This window comes from Apus apus, chromosome 1, assembly GCF_020740795.1.
Source record: "Apus apus isolate bApuApu2 chromosome 1, bApuApu2.pri.cur, whole genome shotgun sequence".
NCBI classification, from domain to species: domain Eukaryota; kingdom Metazoa; phylum Chordata; class Aves; order Apodiformes; family Apodidae; genus Apus; species Apus apus.
Genome location: NC_067282.1, coordinates 177,407,915 through 177,428,950, shown reverse-complemented (window position 1 = coordinate 177,428,950; position 21,036 = coordinate 177,407,915). Strand labels below are relative to the sequence as shown.

The 21,036-nt window shown below is 35.3% G+C and overlaps 1 protein-coding gene across 4 annotated transcripts in view; it reads left to right on the top strand.

Moving 5' to 3' along the window:
• IMMP2L (inner mitochondrial membrane peptidase subunit 2) overlaps nt 1–21,036 on the top strand; it is a 435,181-nt gene that overhangs the window by 372,672 nt on the left and 41,473 nt on the right. For 3 of the 4 annotated variants that reach the window (XM_051618060.1, XM_051618042.1, XM_051618051.1), the window contains one exon: nt 12,265–12,336. The exons of the other annotated variant lie outside the window; for it this stretch is intronic. In XM_051618060.1, coding sequence (XP_051474020.1) covers nt 12,265–12,336 — 72 coding nt within the window. The remainder of the gene's footprint in view (nt 1–12,264; nt 12,337–21,036) is intronic. 4 annotated transcript variants of the gene reach the window in all.

Sequence of the window (21,036 nt, the reverse complement as noted above, 5' to 3'; positions counted from 1 at the left end):
ATGCAGGGCTCTGAACTATCTGTTTGCCCTTGCAAAACTTAACTGAATACAATCAGTTAATATTTTTTGCAGTCTTAGTCATGGTTAACCTTTTATATAATTGCAAACATCAAAGGTCAGGAGCAAGTATATTATCCTGAGTCTGGTTAAATCACTGCTGTGGTTTAACAAATATTACAAAATAGTAACTGAAGCCTACATCATAAGGAATGAATACTTTTAATCTCTACTTGTCTGATTTTTTTCCCTTTGTCAAGTTACAGCTCCTTATCTTCCAGTGCAAAACTCTCCATAGCATCTCTGCTCTTCCTGCATGCTGCAAGCTGCTGAGCTTCAGCTATCTCTGCTTTTCACAGTTGTGCAGCTCCTGTGTTTGATTTTCTTCCTTCCTCTGCTGTTATGCCTTCTTTTCTGCCTTGAGATCTCTGAGTTGAAACTCTGGCAAAATCTTTGTCTTGTCTGTTCAGACTCCTAATCAAATTATCATATGTTATGTTCTGCCTTACAAAAACAACATCTGTTGTTTGGTTTTTTTTAACCAGGAAAGAATGAAATAGAAAACCAAAAATTAAGATGATGACATCTTTTATAAACACTACACACCTATGCTTTATTAAACTTATAATAACTGACATTAGGCATGGATTCTAATACTAATGTATAGTTTGGATCACAAAACTTTGGTTCAAGGACTGCCAGCTTTTATAATCAGCAAGCATACTTGGAAATTATTTATAATCAATAAGCACAAAGTAGTTTGAGACCTTATTTTAATCATGATGCTTCAGGCTTTTAGATGTGCTGTGGTGGGTTGGAGCTGGAATTTGGGGCATCTCAGTAAACGTGGTCTCCTGGTCATCCAGTGTGGGAAATGTTGCAGTTTCCATGAGGTCTATACACCTATGGCTATAAGAAAGAGTTTTTGTGTATCTTAGACTTGCCTTGAAATTGTGGGTTGGAGAGTGCCCAGATCTCCCAGCTGAGATATAGACTTGAAATTATCTTTCAGTCCCTGGAGTTCACCCATTCATTTGGCATGGGACTGATAGTAGTGTGAGGATACAGAAACAATTTCTTCTTAACTAACTAGGATTTATTAGTAACAATTTGTCAGTTTTTGCTATTAGCACTATAGCAACCAAAATACAGAGACACTCATGAATCCTGCTTAAACTGTGCTGATGATTTCTCAGTAATTTTTAAGTCCTCTCCATTTCTCCACTGTATGCAGATGCTATTTTTCAGCCTATGCCTGCCAGTTGCACCTGACAGCTTCCCCTTTTCTCTTTGAAGGGCAGACCTTTTAAAAGATCAGATGTCCTTTGATCTCAAGTTTGATAATATTCCTTACTCTCAGCAGTCAGCTGAGAGACTCCTCCTTCATTAGGATCTTAGCCGTTTTTTGGGACATGATTGATTTTTGCTGAAAAACTATTGTTAATATTTATTAAGGAATTATTATTGCAGTACATATATGATATACAAGCAATTACAGATGACATTATTACAAATGAAGGACTGTAAACGTAAATAGAATGGAAGCCAGTGTTTGTACTGACTGCCCTACTGGGACATGCTGTCATCCAATAATACAGTATGTGATTTTTCAGACAGCTTTCAAGTCATGTTTTCAAGACAATCTGAAATTGTTTTATTGTGATGCTGTTCTCATGCTTTCCAAACATCTTACAGCTAGCTCTTTCCCTTTATCTACACACTTTTAATTCTGTCAGACTGAGCAGTATACCTTTGTATCATTGCTGTACTATGTGATGTAAAAATATGAAGAAAATCGCTGTCCTCTTCAAGAAACTTTCTGATTAACTGTTCATAAAAGAAATACATTTCTGTGTCATATATTGGGATACATTTATCCAGATCTCCATAAATAGCTATCCAGAATCCCAGAAAACTTAACATCACTGATGCATTCCTCTGAAGAGTGTTCAAATACTCCACATGCTGTGGTCTCTGAAAATGATCCTTACTCTTCAGAAATAAATACATTCATATGTAGTACACACTAAAAATGTACTGACTTATGGCCATCTATTCTTTAGCTTCAATTCCCCACAGAGAACTTTTTTTTCAAATGTTTCTGTGCCAGTCCGTTTCCTGCTGGGAAACCTTTTATCCTGATTACAATTCCTTGAAAATTGCTTAAAGAAGCTGACCTCTCTGTTTGGAAAGAGAAATGCTGTGATAGTCCCATTAGTCCTCATAAGAAATATAAGCAACATATTAGCAACAGTTATTTAACAGCAAATGGGACTTTCATATATTCTATATAATATATTTTTATCAGTTTATGTTTGAGGGAAGAGGATGGATCGACAGCACATTAACTCCATAAGTAGCTTTTTTAGAAATAGCCAATTTCCAGAGAACAGAAAAATATCAGCTGCAAGATGATCTTGAAAAAGCAGTGAGTATATACTGAGTAGAATACTTTCAAAACTGATTTGAAGGGGATTTGTATTAATTTAGGAGCAGAATTTTACACCCCTTGCTGGTGTAGGACTAACAGCAATTTTTTACACTTTCTCTTACTGGTTTCTGAAGTGTAGCTGGGGATAAAGGTGCATGGGTGGCAAGACTGCTTGTTTGTTGAGTAGCCATCTGTTACAGAATCCCTTGGAGATCATGCGTCAAAAGGAGATTTCAAAATAGAAATGCTATGTGGCCATTGCAGTGATGTCTTAGTTCACAGTGAAATCATGACATAAGAAGGTGTGAATTGCTCCTGCTCTTCTCCGAGATGTTAGTTTCATAGTCCGATACTCACAGATTGAATGTCAATACGGTATCTTCCTGCTTATCAAAGTAGCCAGAATTTTCAAAATGTGTGTAACCCAAAATCCCAAACAGTTTCTTTTTCCAGATCCCAAAATGCACTCTGCTCAGCTCCGAAGCCATCAGCTTCTCTTCCATTTTTCTTAGAGTGCCCTACTGTGTCTTTGATATGAAAACCTTAGCACCCTGGAAACAGAGCTAGAGTCAAATTAATTTAATAAAATAAATAATGTACATAGTACAGAACTGATTGCATTAACCACTTTCATATTTAATTCATAAAACTTTCCATGTTTTAATTTACTTGCTGCTGCTACTGCTGCTGTAGAATTCACATTCTTCTTCACCACAGGTTTACTGGAGAAAAACATTTTCTGTGATAGAATAAAAATAGTAGGAAAAGATAAAGGATTAAAAGTGAAAGTGAATTAAATGGTGTCACTGTGTGGAAAACAGATGAAATACTGCTGTCTGCTAGGAAAATGTAATGAGCTAGCAAGATTTTTAGGGGTTTATGATAGATAAAATGAATATTGGCCTTGTCCAACACCCTATTATTATTATTATTGTTTTTGTTATAACATCGGATTTGTAATAAGTCCTCCACAGACAGGCATAGGAAGGCCATGATTTGGTCCAGGTTTATGACAGGTGTCCCACTTATGTAGTTGTGGGCAGTGGACCCATAGAAAAGGATGCAAAGGTGCCTCTGTGTGGACTACAGCACAGACCAGGACTTTATCAACTTGCAGGAAACACTAGAATTAGGCCTGGGCCAGGAGCCATGCTGAATTTCTGTTCCGAGTTTTAGCAGCTCATTGTACTGCCTGTTTTTCTGACTTTATTTTTTAGCTTATATTGATAAAAAGAAATGCATTGAGATCTCTTTTTTTCAGTTGTCTTAAAGGACTCGCAGTGACTTGGAACAATATGTTTGCTGGTTTCCATCTGTGATTAAAGTTTTGTTTAAATGAAGTGGCATGTGTAGGTCTTATTCTGGCTTCTGTATTTCTGGGTTTCCCGCTTCCCTGAATGCACCTGCTTGCCCAGCACCCAGGACCCCCCGCCCACAGTGCTGCCTTCCTTGGCTTCCAGCTCCCCTGCCCTTTGGAAGCAGCCAGCCTCTCTGTTCCCTCATGGAACTGTCTTGCCTTTCTTAAAGAAGCAGTTTTATTCCTACCTGCCTTAAAAATTGACACAGAACATCCAGAAATAGAAAATACTGGTTTGGATTTTCAGAGAAATTTTGTCTTACCCTTCCTGATTTAGATTTTCCAATTTCTGGCTGCAGAATCTTGTTAAGATACTTAAGCTCAGTGTCCCGCTTTAGCCAGAAGTTTGCAGGAGAAACATAATGATTTTCGTTTACAGCTTTGTTCCCACACCTGGCTCAGTTAAAGCTTCCTTTCCCTTTCCTCTGTATAAAAAGCATAGAACCAAATTGGAAATTAAAAAATATGCAGTGCAATGTATTATTTTTCTGTTTACCTCTGCCAGTTTAGCAGAAATTTTGTGTGTGTTTCCATTTTGGGGGGTTTTGTTTACACCTAGGTGAACAATTCTTCATGTAGTGGTTTTTCTCTTGGTTGTCCACTGTAAGACCAGAGAGGTAGACTGGGCAGAGTGGTGAAAAAGAAAAGGATAAAAATAAGCAACCTGGGATAGTCTCCTAATGGGCACCTCTGTATGCTGAGTACAGTTTAATCTGATCATCTTCTTTTACTGGATGCCTTTGCTTTTATCTCCTACCCAGTTGCATTCCTCATGTTGTTGTAACTCTTTACTGTGGGAGGGGCAAGAACTGTCTGTCTTGTTCTGCAAAAAAACATCTAACTGGCAGTCTTCACTCCCTGCCCTTGGGGGCTTCCTGTATCCTTTCCATCTTATGCAGCCACCGCTGTCCTGTGAACCTGAACTCAGATTTCCCAGTTGATGAGATATCATGCTGTTTCTCACCATCTGGCAAGTCAGTATTTTCATCCAAAAAGGTTTGGACTAGTAGTGTAAAGGAGCTATTTAGGTTCTGTGAGTGTTTAACGACATGTTATTATACCCAAACAAACAACAAATTAATTGTGGAAATGTTTTCTCCAACAAGTCCGGGTTAAACTGATTTAAATATATAGGACAATGTGCATAAAAAGCATTAAAGACTAAAGGTTTAAAAAGCATTGAAGACTATTTATCATATGTGACATAACTGATTTCTCCATATATCTTGAATTAAAATCCTTTTGAGATTATGGATGGGTAAGTATTCATAGCATTTTGGGTATGGTTCATTTGCAGAGGATTTCACAGCAAGTGCTTTAACATAGTCCCATAGCCATAGAGCTTTAGTTTCGGCTGTGAAGTTTCATAGTGAGTTTCCCAGGCAAAACTGTTCATTTGCTAATACTGTAAATACTCTACATAAAGGCTTTGTTTAGTCTATAAATTTATATATATATATATATATTTTTTTTCCAAACCAGACTACAGAAGGATAACATGTTCATTTAGAAAATACCGCAAATAAAACTGCATACTACAAACCAGAATTTGTGAGTCCAAGTTTAGTATTTGAGCTGAAGTTGCTGCTTGTATTACTATTTATAGTATTTTGCTTCTGTTAAGTTCCTTTTTTTCTTCCCCACCAATAAGTAGTTGTCTTTAAAAAGTTGAAATTTAGGTATATATTTCTGCTTCAAATTTAAAGGCTGTTTGAAGCTCAGTGACAGCCTAGGGTACTGCCTTCATGGAGACAGGACCAATTGTACACAGACCTCCTTGAACACCTATCTAACCTGTTCTGTGAAGGACACCTAACAATTTCCTTGTCTTTGTAATCCTTCACTATTTTTACAGTTAGCTTTTCTTCACAAACCAGTCTTTTCTTCACTGCAGACATCTTATTCCTTCTAGGGCTTCCTCTAGTGGAGATGGAGGACAGTAACTCATTGCCCTTCTGTGTGTGATTTTACTTACTAAAAGAACTATTCTATTTCCCCCGTATTTATTTTTTTTCTAAATTAAACAGTCACAATTCCTTCAAGACTTCCTCGTAAGTCCTGAAGAAGTTATGATTTGTGGTCATCTACTCTATACTTTGATAATTCATACTTATATATTCCTATACTATCCCCCAAGGGATATTATAACATTCTATACTTACTGCATCTGTACCCTATACTTCCTTCCCATCTGATATGCTTCTTTCTCAGTATCACTCATAACCATGCACACTTCTCCAGGGGAAACCTTGTGAGTGCTACATAGAGAAAATTTAGTGGCTTTTGTGTGTCACACACAATTCCATTTTTTAAAAAAGACAAGAACAAGATTTGCTATTTTGCAAGTGTTACTGTGTTAACTTATCATTGACTGCCACCCTCAGACCCTTTATTGAGGATTTTAATGATTTTCTCTTGCATAGATAATCAAGTTGACATGTCCCATGTACATTAAATACTTGTGTGTCATTTATGTTCAGACTATGCAGACAAGGAGTAAATACTTGTAATGCTGATGGAAAATACAGGGTTTTCCCATTTTGCCTGATATTTTCATGTGCTACATCTGAAATACGAATTAGAGGGCAGCACTCCACTTATATTCAAAGTTTATTATATTAATTTATTTACTCTAAATTAGCAAAGCACAAGAAAAGCAGAAATACTCTGTACATTTTTAATTAAATTTTAACACAGTTCAACTGTTGGTTGAAGATAAACTTGATAACCTAATGTTAAAACTTGTACTTCTCAAACTTGTTTCGACTGTCAGTGTTCTTTCATGCAGTTACTGCTCACCTGTTTTGAAATGACTGGGAGAAGCTAATGCACCCATTGTTTGTTCTGAATATGGGGAGGAAGATTTGTACACAAGTACTAAACAGGACTAAGCATGGTCTACCAGTGTGGTGGTGTTTACAGTGCCCTTTTTATGGATCTGTCAATTTAAGTAAAGAAAGTTATGGCATGAATGTTTACAGCAGGCAATATAAAACAGGTTTCTTCTTTCTTTTAGATTGAAAATCTGTCAGAGAAGTAGGCTGGATACAATCTTAGTTTTGTTCTCTGCTTTTGGCATGCCATTGGCTATGTCCATAAACATTCCACTGTTTAGAAAGAACTTAAAATAAATAATTAAAATTATTCAAAATATAGAATATGAAAGTCTTTGATTCTTTAAAAAGAATTTATTATGTTCAAAGTTACATCTTGATAAAAGACAAGCATAACTTGAATTAAAATATTCATCCATCCATGCCATTTAGTTATTTGAAATATTCATAGCCTTTTTTTAGTGGTCATGGTTTGTGGTAAGGGGGGCAGTAAAGTGGGGGATGCTTTGATGAAAAAAGCTTTCATCAATACCAACACAGTCAAACTGACAGGAATGTCCTTCGTAAATTTAGAAAATTAACCCAGCTGGGAGTTATGTTATTGTAGAAAATCCTCTTTAAACATCATTCCGTACTTGTAAAACACTTGGAACATCATCAATCTCTTCCTGCAAAATCCACTTCCTTCTTTTTCTTTCCAGTGCAGACTTCCAGCTCAGTCTTATTTACTCCTCCATTTTTTCTTGTTTCAAAATACTGCTCAGGTACCACTAAATGTGTCTCATATTTTCCCTGAGTGTTTAATGCTTGTTTTGACTTCTCTTCCCCCTCATCTTGCTTTAATTTATCTTATTTATATTATATACAACGATATATAATCTTCAATTTGAAATTCTATCTTTAATAACTTGCATTTTTACAGCACTAGATATAGTAATTGGGCACTTCTCAGACAGAACATAAAAGCTCACAGTCTGATTTTACTTGTGACATTGGAAGTTCACGCGGGACTGATAGGAGAATGAAATATGCACTGATAGTGCCTTGCAATTACATGGTTTGGCTATCTCAACTTTAATACTAATTCTAATTTTAGTCTAAGTCTGCCTGTAGCTTGTATTCTGTTTTCAGGCCCTCTGTTTGTACTTTGTGGGAAAATTTTTTACATGGAAATTGAAAGATAACAAAAAAAGAAATGTGAGCAGATGATGTCAGAAGAAGGAAAATAGATAACATAGAAGAGTGTTGTGTACTACTGGGTACCTGAAAAGCAAGACACAGGCAAGAATACAAATTAGGTGAATACAAGAGGGAAAGATAAGTAACAGAGGATGACAAAAAGTTACTTGATAATATTTGAACAAATGAATTAATCTGATGGCAAATGACAATCAGTTTTTGCAGTGACTGGAAGAAGCTTACTGTATTTGTGCAGTAGCATGAGAAGAGTGTCCCTGGGTTCTGCTTGCCCTTTTATACCATACCCTAATTATTACAAAAGATCTGTAGAGTATGTTATGAAAGTGAATGCACTGAGCTCCTCTCCTCCTGAAACAGAAAGCACAATTCTTTGAAGCAATAGATGCGTTAAAAAAAGGTCTATTTACAGGTATTTATGAAATTCACTACAAATGTATAGGCTTATCTTTTTGTGACTACTAACAAAGTGAAAGGTATTTCAGATAGGAAGGCATTTGCAGCACCACCCGTGACCTTGGGTATATTGGAAGGCCTTTTTCTGCCTATACAAGAAAGTCAGTGTTGATTATGGCTGTTAAACTTTGCTGTACAGAATGCTTCATTCATAGTCTGTGGTAGTTCAGAAGTCCTTCTTGTATCAGTTGATTTTCTTGAGCAGGTATGTTAGAGCATGTGTGAATCTGGTTTAGCCTTGTTCAGGGCAACCATGAGTATAACAGAGAGGCAAATAAATTCTATTTACTGTAGTTGAGGTGGGTTAAATCTATCCTTGGGGGTATGAGGAGCTAAAGGATTTCTCTTTGTCAATGTTTGATTCCTAATCTGCCCTCAGACAGAGTGGCTGCATACTCCCTTTTGCTCAGGGCTTTTCATTTCCACTTAGACTGGCTCCTTCTCCTTAGATTCTTCTGTATTTTATCAATATGGCTCAAAATAAACAATTTTATATGACCAATTTTACATATTTTTTTTCCTTGTAAGTTTATATGCATGGAAATTTCCCTTTTCTGCTCTGCAGGCTTAAAGCCCTATTTTTGAGAAGACAGCAGAGGCACTGAGTTTTCTAGCAGTCGTTTACATAATATGGAAGAGGGATGTGATAACTTCAGTCTCTCCTGTGCCCCAAGCACTGGCTGCAAGGGAAAGGCTTGTTAGTTGCGGCAAAGCCTTTAAAGAACAAGAAGCAGCAAAAATCAATCTCTTTTCTATCAAAGTACCAGCAAAATGCCAGCACTGTGCAAGAATGGGTTGGTCATTAGTTCCTCTGGCAAGAAATTATTCCCATTCAACCTGCTCTGAAGTTGTAACTGCTTGTGAGAGTTAGAATCCCAAAAGAAATTAAAGCTTCCTTACCTCAATGGCTAAAAGTCTCTAAATTCTTTAAGATAAACTGTGCATAAAATGCATAGATTTCCTGCAAACAAAGGAAGAATGCATCAATGTATTGTTTAAAAATGTGGTAATTGCAATTAGTACTTAAAGAAATTATACCAAGGTGGCATTAAGGCAAACCAAAACTATTTACAATGATAAGTAATTATCCACTAATTCATTAAGAGAGACTATATTTTCCTTCAAGAAAATAATTTACATTTGGTAAAATACTATATGATTTGGTTGCTTCCGTACATTGAAAAGTAAAGTTCAAGAAAAAGGTAAATGTGAAATGTTCCATCCCTTTCATCTGTCTTGCAGATATCTTGCAACCTTGTCTCAAGGCTTTGCTGTTGACTACTTGGGATGTATTTTTCTCTAATTGGAATCTGGTTTCATTTAATTCTTGCTGTTTGACTGTTACTTAGGCCATATTTTTATTCTGTATGTCCCTTTATGTTCTCTTTTATGTGATTTTCCCCCTAATGTGATTTTTCCCCAAAATTTTACTTATTTCAGATAATAACTGCCATCATAACTGTTGTCCAGATGCTAGGCCACTTTAATTGCAGTTTCCACTTCTATTTTGGAAGCATTCACATTAAATGGAGAAAGGAGATACCACAGTCCAAGCTCATCATTGCTATTCACAAAAGTTGAATCAGTTCATGGTGTGACTTTAATGTGAATTATTTTCTTTCTGACCTATAAATAAATGCAAGTCTTGTGCATTTTTAAAGATAAGATCCCTGTTTCATTTTGTTCTGCCTAGATAAGGAAATTCTTTACTAGTATTTACAAGTAATTGTGTTCTTTTCATTTTTGTCCTCCAGTTTTTCCATCAAACTCTTGCCTTTTTTATTAATCATAGTCAAAATGTAAATAGGTCATTATTTGTAATTTCAAAATAATTTTGATTTTCAGTGTTTTCCTGAGTCTAGCTATATTTTTTTTTATCTTTTAAAATCTTATAGGCATCCAGATATTCTGAATGTGTTTATTTCATAAATTGAGAGGGCTTTTAGACTCAGTTGTTCATTTATTATGCTTTCAAATATTTTGAGTGTCTGTGTAGTATTCAGGGAAGAAGTGCAAGAAAAATATTTTCTTTTCAGCAGGAAATCCAATGTTGTTTTTTGTTTGTTTGTTGTTGTTTTTTATAAAGGCTTAGGGTTTGAGGAGTGCTAAGAAAAGCAGAAATTATAAAGTTTCCACTTTATTTAAGTGAAACAGCTGAAGAATGTAAGTGCTGTGCTGGCTTTAATCCTCTAAATCTTCTGCCTTCTGGGTACATCTCTGCTAATAACTGAAATATCAGTTACACATCACCAAAGTAAGAATGTTTGTCAGTCCAAAATTTTACATGTGCTTCCTTATATGTTATGTTAAGGATGTTAAGGTTCATGCAGTATTCTAAGCAAGTTTTATTAGAAAAGCTAGAGTTGGTTTTCTTTGTTTGTCTGGTTTTTTGTTTGTTTGTTTGTTTGTTTGTTTGTTTCCCCTACAAGTATTTATTTAAGAGACAAGTACTGAAATTCTCTCACATGTTTCACTGTCTTTACTGACGGTTCTCAAAGCAGAAAATAACTTCAGGAATGCACTGTTAATTAAGAATTTCCAATTCAGAGAGGCTCTTCATCATGTTAAGGGAACAAAATAGACAGAACATTCATTGCATGATCTTCTTGATCCTGTTTTAAGAAAGCATTTATTTATATGCATTATAAAAAATATTATGAGCTTTGTCCAGCAAGGCTGAAACCTCTAGCTTATGTGTGGATGAACATGAAGCATACTAGTTCATCAAAATATTTTCTAAGGAGTACCGAGAGAAATAAAAAAGCAAAAAATTACTCATGTGACTTTTTTCCTGTGACAAGTTTCATCATAATCATGGGAGGTAGGCCAGGAATACATGTAGTCTTTTGAGCTTAAAGTTGTAAAAGTGAGCTTTTCCACGATACTTCAGAAAAAAGTGAAATTATTTTTTTAATTGATACAAGAAAATTAAAACACATTGGAGTGGCCATTCCAATATTTTGAATTTCATGTATGCAAACTTATTTTGTCTGCCTGTCTTCTTCGAAGACATTTATTAGCAGACATGGACTGAAGTATAACTATTAGATTTTATATACTATTTTCCTTAACAAAAAGTACATCTTTTTATGTAGTTAAAATCCAAGGGCAAGACCTAAATATTAGTATTTGCATGCAAAAACTCTGGTTTATAGCTAATTTGATGAGACTGTTTTTAATGCCTGTGGCTGCCAAATTCACGATGTTCTGCAACTGTCAGTGAAAAAATCCTGAGACATCTACCATGGAAGAGCTATCTAGAGCAAGGCAAAGTGAAGTGCAAAGGCAGAGGAGGTTTTCCAGTAAAATAATGTATTTTAATAGGTTGCTTTTTCATAATTTTAGTCTTGATAAAGGCCTGTAAGTATTCTACTCAAAAGCAACCGTACCAATTTTAATTGAGAAGGTCCCCAGTGAAATGCAGGAACTTAAAGGAAGTTTCTTACTTCTCTCAATTTAAAATGGCTTAGAAAAACAGAAGGCCAAGAAAGAATGAAAATGCTATTTGTTGCAGATGTAGCTATATCAGTTATAAATTGTTTTGTTGCAAAGGAGACTTTTTAAATAGGAGGTCTGATGTTGAAACTAATGTATAAGCTATCCATGATAGGCAGTGTGTCTTAAGAAAGCTGAGGTTGCTGATACCTCAGTTTATTATAAGCATACACAGAAGTGGAATTGAGTACATCGCATATTGCATTTTATTGGGTGCTTTCATGTATCATTCCCATCACATCTGTATTTTCAATTTCCTATTCTCAGTGCATCTCACTGAGTGAACAGTAAATAAAATCTCAGTTGGCATTTCTGCACTGATCTCTTTCTTGGGACTGGGTTTTGATACGAGTGCCTCATCCATCTGCTTGCTCTCAAATTCCCTCTTGGGCTTACAACACAGGTGCTACTGTAAGAGAATATGTTGAATATTTGATAGAGTTTGCCTTATGTTTACAAGTAATGAAAGGTCACCACCTTGCTTATTGGGATTTCAGCTATGCAGTGCTGACTGCGTGGAACTGTTCATACAGAAGATATCAAGCAAACAGATGAGCACAACCTTTAAGGTAAAAGCCAATAGTTTTGAATGCTGTTATTTACTGCAGTATAACTGTACTAATATGGAAACACATACATCTATTGCTTTTGAGAGGAACAAGAGCTGGACTGGACTGGACTGGACTGACTTTCTTCTTGAAGACAGGGCATTTCCAGTGTGATTGTGATATTCTAAGGTGTCTGAACAGGCTCTATGTCACAAAGCACTTCAGAATATCAATACACCTTATTTGCTTTCACTCCCAAGGAAGAGATTCTTGTGCATATTCAATATTGCAACTAATTAACACTTTTAAGACAGACACACTGAGTAATATAGACCAGGATTACAATTCCATCTACACCTTTATGTGATTTGCCCAGTTTCATCTGAATTTATTAAGACACTTTGAATTTGCATCATTGCAGTTCAGCGTAGTGAAGATCCAGACAACTGTAAGGCTCTTCTGAATGTCATAATTGAATGAGAAGAGTATTTGTAGATAATTAGCTTATATAGAACAATTTACACTGCTTTTGGTTTATCCTCCAAAAAGATTGTAATTTGTCAAAGTGAAAATGTACAACTGCATCATATCAAATGTGAAATTGAAAATTAGACTTTTAGACAGCTATGAGTAACATGGGGGGGTTTGTTTTCATTTTAGAAATAAAATCTTGCGTATGGAATAGGTGCTTCTGTCAAAATAATCAGTGGGAATAAAGTTCAGTATCCAGGAACTGTGCTTCTTTTGAATGTTGTAAGATCTGTTATGTGTTTCTTCTAGGATTTATTCCAGTGAAATTTTATGGTCAGATCCTGTAACTTTTCTTGAATAGTGAAATCTTCAAAAGAAGTCTCATTAAAATTATTTTATTTTCAAGAAAGCTAAAGTTGTAACTTGATCTGAGAGCTGATGTTAAGATCTTCTAAAACTGGATCCATTTATCAATACAGTAATGGAAACTTTAGTTTCTTATTTGTGGATGTGGCATTGTCATGTTAGTTGACCTGCACACATTAAGATTATTAGTTCAGGCTTAGCCTTAATGCCTCAAAGAAAAAAAAAAATAAATCACAACTTCTGTTTTTGTATATCAGTTACAATCAAATATTCCAGCTCTCTGAAACAAATGCTTTTAGTTGAAAGTCCCCTTTCAAAATGGATCTTCCTGCATTTTTCATGGGCTGGTCCTCCAGACCTTCATCATATTGAAGCTTATAACACCTTTTCTTGAGCAAATTGCAGCTTAAGAGGCTTCACTGAGGAAATGAAATAGGGGTCAAAAGAGCTAAGTACATTTCAATCAGTGCTTAGATGGAATAGCTAAAGTTATGTAAGGTAACACCCTAGGTGTACTTAATATCTCACAACATCTAATATCATCTTTATTTTCATGAAAACATTTTAAAAATGTGAATATTGCTTTTACTTCAGGTTTGACAGAAGAGATTTTATTAAACTTCAGGGGAAGTAGTGTTTTTATTCTCAGTAATTCCTTTATTCTTGAGAACAAGGGGAGCCCTGAAGGAGTCTTAAAGTAAGATCCATTTCAGATACAAAATGAGGGCGATTTTCTTCAATGACGTATCTGTAAAAAATCTCCTCATGAGTTTTATGGCTCCTGAGTTGCAGGACCTGCATTCTACTCTGAAATTTTATACTTTTCACTCCAAACTACTAAAGAATATGTAGCAACCCAGAACATTTCTATTAAAATGTTAGCAACAATCTGTGATTTATTATTGGTAAAGTAGTTTAATTAAAAGCCGACAGAGTCTATGTTAGTAAATGATAAAACTCATTTACCTCAAAAGAAAATATTGGACGCCTGAATTTTGTATTGCAAGGAGGGTTGGTGGTCGTTGCCTAGATAAGTTACATCTTGTCTTTTAATGTTTGTTTTTTTTTCTCTGTCACATTGCCCAGGAAAGATTTTTCAATCTAGAATATTCTTAGTCATCTTCTAGGGATTGGCATTGACACATTTCTTAAGGATAGAATGCTATGTTAATCTAGGCTAACTGTAATTCTTTCTCGTGCTGTAGCCTGGATCACTGTCCCCTCTTTGTTAATGCTTTTCATTCTCTCAGCGTGTGGTGTTTAAAATATGTAGTCATCTCTCTATATTTACTCTTCGTGTCCTTTAAGTGTTTGTTTTCCCTATTGTTCTGCTTTCATTTTGTCATTGGTACTAGTCTACTGACAATTAAAAGAATTGTAAAAGAAAAAAATATCTAGTTATTTTGAGGGCAGATTAGGAAATTAAAAATGTAAGTTGTCTTAAACATTTCAGTTCAGTGAAACTCCACCTGACCTGGACACTGATATTTTAGCCTGGCAATGACAAGTTTTTTTATGCCCAGAAAAGAAAAGTGCATATGTTTTAAAGGAAAAGTCTGTCCAAGGTGAGCAATAAAAGTTTCCCAAGATGCGAATTGTTCAAGCTATTATCAGTGAAAAATCCTGGCTCTTTTTAAACAAAACTTTCATCTCTTTGTTTTGGTGGCTAATCAGTATATGCTTCATTAATTGCAGTCTTGACACAAAAAGTCACTAATGATCATGAGTTAATATTTTTAATCCACTAGTGTTATTTCTGATATAGCCAGAGTTGATTTTTGTAATCACATGATTCATTAAGTTGCCATTATCTCCACCCCTGGGACAGACCAAGGAATTTATTGTTATTTTTCCCTATGCATGCAAAAAACAGGTTGATTCAAACATCCTTTCATTAGTCATTTTCTGCATATGTTTTCCACCCTCTGGGATGCTATGTGCTTCTGCACTCTTGATATTTCTTTTGTCTGTCTGCAAGCTAAGCTATTCAAGGTACTTGTATGTTTAACTGTATGAGTAACAATAGCAGGCTAAGATAGAGGGATAGTGTGCTGTAGAATTGTCCAAACATCAGACTTCGATCTGCTGGGCACATTACTTGTATTTTATTCCTTATAACTGATTTTTTTACAAAACATAGAAACATTTATTCAGATTTAGGATCAAAACCTACAGCTTTCCTACTATCCATACCTATGAGACAAGCTTTAGTGTCTAATAAGTCATGACCCTGTATTTTGCTGTCTAAATCAGATCTAAATCAGCGTATGGACCATATGAGAGATTATTTTTTTGACTAACTGTTTAATAAATTAGAAGTACTTATTAACCAATACTACTAAAGTACAAAAGATCTACAAACTCTGGTTGGTTTATTATTTATTCCAAAACTGAAATGAAGTTCTCTAAATATAAACCACTATGGTGAGAATAGGAACTACATTAAACTTTCCCCATATGCAAAATCAAATTACAAGGAATCTTCTCTGTAGTCCAAAAAAGTTCAGACACATTAGTGTTATTTTTTTACATTTTCTAATTCACAGTCTCAGTTCTAACTAGCACTAAAAGTTCTAAAGAGTCCTGCTTGAGAGGCTGTTCTCAGCTTTTATGGCTGTACTGCTAGAAGCCAACACACACAGCTTTGAAAGGCTATGTATCCTTTCGAGATTTCCACTCCAGAATTAGCTTCCACAGACTCATTTATTTAGTTAAATTTCAGGGAAGCACTGAACTTGCATACACATCCAAGAAAATCCAAATGTCTAGAAGTGGAAATTTGCTTATCCCAAATTCTTTCTTAAAATGCACCCTGTTGAACACAGTGTAATAGATTTTTCTGCCATAGTTACATTGTCCAGGCACAACTGAGGATACTTTGCTTGTATTTATATGTCTGCAGGAAAACACACAGGTGTTTCTGCAATGTTGAACAATAAGATATGCCTAAGTTAATAAACCTTTGTTGTTATTGTTTTTCTTGTTCTTTCTTTATTTTATTTATTATTTTTTTTTAGACTGCACTCTGCTCAATAGGTAACTAAAACCAAACCAAACAAACCCTGTGCTTTAATAGTAATTATAGTGACATGGCATCTTATGCTTCTCAAAGTAATGGGAAGTATGTAGAGGAAATATTTTTGCCTGGATGAGTACTAGTGAGCTATATGGAGGCTAAATGGAATTGTCTTATGGAAGACAATAGAAATTGGTTGTTTATTGTACCAATAAATCAGATCAAAAGGAAAATAAAGTTTGAAAAAAATACATAAACAGATTCACAATTCTATAACTGTGGTTAAACTTAAAAAAATTAGGTAGCCTATGGTAGTGCACAGAAACTGCATGTCTTCAAGTTTTATGACTGCTGTATTTGGCAAGCTTTTATTTGTTAGGTGAAAGATATGTCTTGCTCTGCAATCCACAGAAGCCATACAATGTCACCAGGGACTTGGGAGAGTAGTGGGTTGGGTTTGGGAAGTGCACCGTGGACTTTACCAATATTTGTTGCTCTATTAGAAAACAAAAAAAATATAGTGAATTGAGAACACTACATGAGAAAAAAAAGTCCTTTAACATTTCTTTATTTAGACCTAGACTTGGCCCAAAGGCAGAAAAGGTGCTTAGATAAGATTTGATTAAAAGTATGTTCAAAATGTGTGAATGGTATTCAGAATGTTTTGCTTAGGACATGCAGATGTGTTTTAAAAAAGTAATCAGAACTAGCTCTGAGTCAAAGGGAACAGATTTTGAAGACATTATGAAAATGATATGCTGCTGGTTTCCTGTCTTCTTGTGTTGTTTTTTGTTTGGTTGCTTTTTTTCCTTTATGACTGGCAGGTGATTTTGTTAATCCTGTGAGCAATTTTCCATACTCAGCATGTATGTATGTATGTATGTATGTATGTATGTATGTATCTATCTATCTATCTATCTATCTATCTATCTATCTATCTATCTATCTATCTTCATTTTAACTTGAATTACCAAATAAAACCACAGATCTCCCAATATGCTAGTTTTTGGAAAACAATAGGCTCTTTTATAACACCCTAATACTTAAATGGAAAAGGTGGCTACTTGGTAAGGAGTCCAGACAGGAGATTACACCATTCTAAATAAGGTAGGATTCACCCCTTCATAATGAAATTATTTTTATGCCCTACACCTGTAACATGCCAACATAGATTAGCTACTGCTTGACCTAAGGACATATTTTTTTGTGATGTACATATAGACATGTAAAATTCTGTCTTTTTGTATTTGTTGCTGTATAGTGATTTTTAAATCAAATACATTCACCTGGTACATTAAAAGCATAGTTTATGTCTTAGTACAGTGACTTACACTGTTCTCTGAGGACATACAGGCTTGTTTTCTTCTATGTTCTTGTCAGTACTAAGAGTTCAGAAGGCCAATTTTTTTACTTTTATTGCATTACAATTGTATTGTATTTTCTGTAAGTAATTACAGTCTCTCGTACTAGGAACTATACATAAGTAGTTTACATTGTTTCTTCTAATGGGAAATATTGTGCCTGTGACAAAATTGATTTTTATCTATTGTCATGCTTCTTGTTGACCTACCTTTATTAGGTTCCTCTGAAAGTTGTTATAATTTTTTTTCTAGTCATTATCTTTTTCATATTGTCCATAGTTCCTAAGCAGTTCACTAGAACTAGCACCAGCATAACCTCACTCCTGATGCCACTGGCATTCTAAGCACCCTGTGAGACAGATATAATCTGGACAGGTTTAGACAACAGAAGCTGAATGCTGGCAGTCACTTAATGAATGTGGGATGCCAACTATTTCCAGATCATAGGATTGGGTGTGTTCCCAGCCACATCCCAGCAGGATGTTTGGATGAGACCTGCATGTACATCATGCTCAGCTCTCCTACTCTGTCCTCTGTTGAAAAAAAAAGTATGCCCAATAGGCTAGAAAGAAGTCATGGTCTTCTCCAGGTCCAGTGCCCTGATCTACTCTGCCACTGTAAAACCTGGGACTTCCAAATGTCCGCAATGCCCAAATTCATGAAGGGTCTTCAGTGTTTTATAAGGACCAGTGGTTGCACCTGAGGCCACTAGGAAAGCAACAGCAAAGCAGTTAAAAAGGACCAAATATATTTTGGGGAAAAAACCTTTCACTGTGAATGCAGTCTAGATAAGCATATCTTCCCAGCATACTTCAAAAGGACCTTTAGTTTATAGTCAGATATTTGGTTAAAGTTGCCTCTGTGTAATAGAGGCATACAGATTGTGCATCTCTAGAGAAAAAAAATTATGTCTTCATATGCAGTATAATTGCCTGCATGAAGCAGGCAGGTAGAAATTTGTACTGCAAACTAGAAGGCATAACACAAAATACAAGGCTTTAAGAAATGACAATTTTAAGGCATTTCGTATTCCCCAGTCCCAAGTTACTTTGAGGTCCTCAATGTAATTACAGTCCTGGGAGACTTGTCCCAGTTGTGATGTCTCTCCTGCCTGCCTATTTATCACAACTCTAGTCAAAATCTCCTTTTGGTGCTATCAAACAAGAATGTCCTCTCATTCTCAGCTTCATAAATCTCTGTGTCAGGAGCATTTTTGTCTTCTTCTTTTGGCTAGATAGTATGTTTTCAATACGCCTTTAGAACAGGCAATGTAGTACATTAAGTTTGTGTAAGTTACTTGAATAAGAGTATGGTTTGGCTCCTTATTTTACCTGAAGATTGTATCCTTAAATTACCCTTTAGTTCAATATTTAGTTCAATCAATATTTTTTCTGTACATTATAAACACCCAATTTTCAAGCAGAGCTTTCTACTAGAGTTTACTAGCTGTGATTTAGCTAATGAATTTAACATACTCGTAACAATGCAGTTACCTTAGACACTGATGTTTCATTTAAGCTCTGGAATCAATAGATATTTTTAAGAGCTGGCCATTACTGTTCATAGGTCTGTATATGTCTTTCAGGGAAATAACCCAACAAAACAGTTAATACAATGAACTGTTCAGCTTAGAAAAAATCTTTACAGGACATCTGAACATGTGCTTTAGCTATACACGTGAGATGGAAGATATGTAAACGGCTGTGATCAGAGATACTGGTTAACACAGCCTGTAGTTTTTCTGACATTATATGGATTTTTCTGTCAAGTCTGAAAATAACCCACCCTACTTCTTTGCAGTTTCTAAATGTTGTTCCTAATGGAGGCTGAGCCTATAAACCAGAGGTATCAGAAAGTGAGGATATCTGACTATACTTGCCATCAGAAAATCCCCTCTCAGATTTTCCAGCACTTTACCAACATACATATTTGGAATGACAATAAACTATGAAACTGATAATAGAGAATGATTGGATTATATTAATGTATTTGTTTTAAAACCTTTACTGGAAACAAAGAATCAGAATACCGCTCAGAGTAATCCAGACAGGCATGTAGATTCTCCATTTCCCACTCTAAAGTGTGAAATTCAGAATGTACTTTGGCTTCAGTACAGCTGATAAAATTGCATATGACAGTGACTACAGAACATTTCATGCAAGGGATGATTAATTGCTTTTCTTTTCTTGATATCAACATGAAATTATTTCCGTGAAGTGTTATTTTGCACAAAGCATGCCATATGATGTTGATACAGATTCAGATTAGGTAAGTAATTGAATTTTAAAAAACATTTTAGTCTTAAGTTTTGGAAGTACCTCTTAATATGTGAAATTCATTGGGAGAAAAACTTCAGTATTTGCATTTCTCAGTTGTGAAGCTGGTTCCAAGAATTTCCTATAATTGCATATTTTAATAATAGCTTTCAGAGAAAAGTAAATTCTAATATGAAAGGTAAGAAGTGGGAAAATGAGACAAGTAACAGGAGATGAAGGAAAGTTCCAAAATAGGAGTTGGAGAAGCTAAATTCAGTGCACTGGTCTCTTAACAGATTTTCCATCTGAAATGTCAGTTAATGAGTCTATATGTCCATTTTCCTTATGTCTTCAGCATAAGTAAGTTTAAAAAGTTGAAACTACTTAAAATATGGTGAGAGGCCCAATTAAATACCTTTTATAGTTAGACATAGCAATTATTAAGGAGGCCTTAATGTATTAAGTGGAGAACTGAAGAGAGGAGACCGCAACTTTTTGTCATTCGCAATAACACTGATACATCTTTCATTTGTCATTGTCATCATTCATCCTCTATGTGGCATGTATCATGTTTTCATCTGAAGTAAGCACTATGAATTGCTGCAAAGCAATAATTCTAGACTGCTAGGTAATGTATTATGTGCTGTGAGTATTAACTGTAGCAAAGTGATGAGAACAGTAAACAATTTTTAGGTACCCCCTGAAGGAACTATTCATCTTTTCCATGACATAAAGTAGAATCCCAGCCTGTAGGTTAAAAATAAGAAGTGCCTGACCCTGAATTATGAGCTATCAGTTTTCAGCTCCCCCACCTCTTCAAACCTAATGCCACTTTTCTGTGATTTCTGTATTTGACTTCTCTGAGCATTTTTTTATCTCTTACAACTGCAGATAAGCTCTATGTAATGAACCAGCACTCTAATACTTTGTCAGTCGTTGTTAAGGAAGAGATATAGTCAGTGTGTAGGCACCATCTCAAGACACCATGCAACTTCTGCTTAATCATAAAATGTCTTTACAGGTACAAATTCCTGAATTATTCCAAATTTCAAGTGTTCTAAAAGTTTGGTGGCACTTCAGTGCTTATTTGTTTATGGCATCATCTGTCCCCTTGACAAGCTGAACGCTAAAATCATTTAGAGTTTGTGACACAATGATGAACATTAATCTTTTCCTGCTGGTATTTTCTGGCCATCATCAGATATTCAATGTGTTTGAATATCTCCACAAGAGTGAAGGAAGAATATTTAAG